The sequence below is a fragment of the Apaloderma vittatum genome, unplaced genomic scaffold, assembly GCF_000703405.1.
Source record: "Apaloderma vittatum isolate BGI_N311 unplaced genomic scaffold, ASM70340v1 scaffold13649, whole genome shotgun sequence".
Classification (NCBI taxonomy): domain Eukaryota; kingdom Metazoa; phylum Chordata; class Aves; order Trogoniformes; family Trogonidae; genus Apaloderma; species Apaloderma vittatum.
In genome coordinates, this window is record NW_009737141.1 from 84,722 (window position 1) to 87,443 (window position 2,722).

The window sequence follows — 2,722 nt, forward strand, 5'->3', positions numbered from 1 at the left end:
AACTATGATTTAGTAACTCCCTGCATACCACACGTGTGTCTGCATGTCTGTGAGCAGAGACGAGGGATAAAGGGACAGTGGGATACAGACAGAGAAGTGGAAGGAACACTCTGGCTTTGTCTGGCTGAAAGCACCGACGACGTGACACTAGTGTGGTCTAGCTGACAAATTTTAACAAACATGCTCTATGAGTCAAGTGTAGACAAGACAAAATGCTAAGCAGGTGACATAGGATAGGATTAACTTGACCAGCTCAGCCAGAACTGTAGGAAGGGCAAAGTGAGAAAAGTGCCAGATGAGAGCAAACGCACAGGAGCTCTGCCAGCAGCAGCAGCTGCTGCTCAAAAACAAGGGTTGCAAAGCTCTAGCAATAGCCAGACTAAGGGACTGGCGGGGACCAGGGAGAAGGAGAGCATTTCAGCTAAGGGTGGAAATATCCCACTGCTGACCTGACCTTAGCATGCACTGGAGTCTTGTCAAACTCGCAAATGTTATGGGAGAACGTGTCGGCTGGAAGCGCCTAACGTCACGCTCTCAAACCCAGCCTCGGCAAGGACAAAGAGATCTGGAGGTAGGAAATCTCTATTTCCCCTTCTGTCTCTGACCTCTCTTGCCTGTGGTCTCAGAGAGGGCCTGTCTTGCCTGTGTTCAAGTAACCCAAGGTATGAACAGGGAACAAACATATTTACTTGCTTCTGTGTTTGTGCTGGGGATTATTTAGTTAATATTTATAAAGCACTAAGATGCAAAGCTCTAAATAAGTTGCACTATTATTATTAGAAGGGAACATGCTGCATTCCAAATACTCGGGCAATAAAAATGAGCCAGTATGCACATCAGAAGAATAAGATAAAGCAAATCACGATGTAAATAATTAACAAGAGCTTAAAACGAAGTTTTGCAAGCACAGATTCAAAAACATTCTTAAAAGGTGAGGCACAGAGCCCTAGGGACAGAAATGCTTTTCTCATCTACCACTGGAGTACACTATACCATAAGATCACGGCTAAAATCAAAAGTAAATTTATCAGCTACTGTTTTTGTTGACAATTGTTTTGCTTCACAGCACAGGAAGCACTGGTTAGTAAGATATTTTGGATCAGCAAATTTCTTGTCATATGGTACAAACCACTAGTTATTATTAAAAAACAGCAGCAGCAAAACAAGCAGTTGCTATCACTACATTTCATTTCCCTTTGCGAGTCACCCCTCGACAATTTCTTGTATGTTGGGAGTGGTTTCTAAGCTTCCAGTTACAGCTCACTCGCAGACCCCAAGAAGCCAAAAATACTGTGTGAATAGTGATAAATATTGGAAGAATTATAATTCTGTCCACTTTGCAGTGCCACTTGTGGTTGTGGAGACTTCACATAGGTCTCAGCACTTGGTTTAGAAGCCACTGCTCTAAGTCATCTTATTGTAAGATCTAACACAAATGTTAGTGGAATTAGGGCTCTTGCCTCATCCCTACTCACATCCTTTCATGTTTTATGGTCTGTGAGCAGTCCCATTCAAGGCTTCAATCCCAAAGAGATTCAAGACTACTCCCAGCACATTAAATTCTTACTAGACAGAAGGCTTTGTATACACAGTCTGAAAACTTGTGTCTTAGCTACATATTTATGCATCTACAACAATTACCACGTAGAAGAGCAGAGACAAAACTCAGGCCCAATCACCCAATCCTTACTATAACAAGTCATATTAAGAGATTACAATGCAACTGCTTATGTGAATAATATTTGTAAGATCAAACACACAACTTTTATCAACAAGGCAAGAAAATGTAAGTAAGTGGGATAGTGGTTGAATGTTTATACCGTGCACGAGCTTCTCCTTTTATCCCCTTAAGAAGCGATTTTATTAAAAACAATGTACATTTTCAAACAAGTGCTGTTTTATTACTTAATATAGATCTTTCTCTCTCTTTTTGCTAAATCAAACAGCAAGTTTCCAGGCTTTCGCAATTATTTTAGTACTTGATATCCTAAGGGATTGTCTTATTCGGCTTGCTTTATCTTTAATATACACTCATGTTGTTTCTGGCTGTGAGATAACTCTATCCTTCCTAGCTTTGTAAATATTTTTCTGTATAGGTAATACAAATGACACACTGGGTCTCAGCTGAGGTTGAGGAAGCAGGAGGTAGTATCTGCCCTTTAAGAGGGAGCAGTTAAAAGGCTGACCTCAGGTCTTCCAGCAGAAGGGAATAAAGAGTACCCAGCTCCAAAAGACAGTGGTCTGCACTGTCGACCCACTACAATGTTTAAATATTTAGCAAAACAGCCAGCCACGCTCCCCTTTCATGGTGCCCGTGTGAGCAAAGGGGCTGCCCTGGAGGGGAGAGTGGCTGTTTCCAAGCCCCTTTGGCGTGGGTCCTGCGTCCCCTCCTCCTCCTCTTTCTCTCCCTGACAGGGTGCCCTTGTGCCAGCTCACCTGAGGAGCAGCACCCAGCCAAGGTCCAGCGGTCAGCAGGCTTGGTAAGAAAGCGCCTCTATGCTCTCCTTTCCCAAGGGTGGTGGGAGAGGGGCTCTGAAGGAAAAACAAACAAACATTGACTCACCCCAGCCTTGACTGGGGTTAAAGTGGGATGAAGAATCCCCTTCCCTTCACTCCTACCCGAGGTGAGCTGCTGCTGTGAAGGGCTCGAGCTTAGCTTTTGAACAGCAGCGCATCCAGGTCCTCCTCCCGCTTTGATGGCAGAGGAGTTTGACAGTGGATG

The 2,722-nt window shown here is 43.8% G+C and overlaps 1 protein-coding gene across 1 annotated transcript in view; it reads right to left on the bottom strand.

The window, feature by feature from the left end:
- The window catches only part of SATB1 (SATB homeobox 1), a 73,765-nt gene that overhangs the window by 1,818 nt on the left and 69,225 nt on the right, over positions 1-2,722 (bottom strand). The window contains 1 exon segment of the mRNA XM_009877237.1: positions 2,437-2,532. Within this exon segment, the coding sequence (XP_009875539.1) occupies positions 2,437-2,532 (96 nt within the window).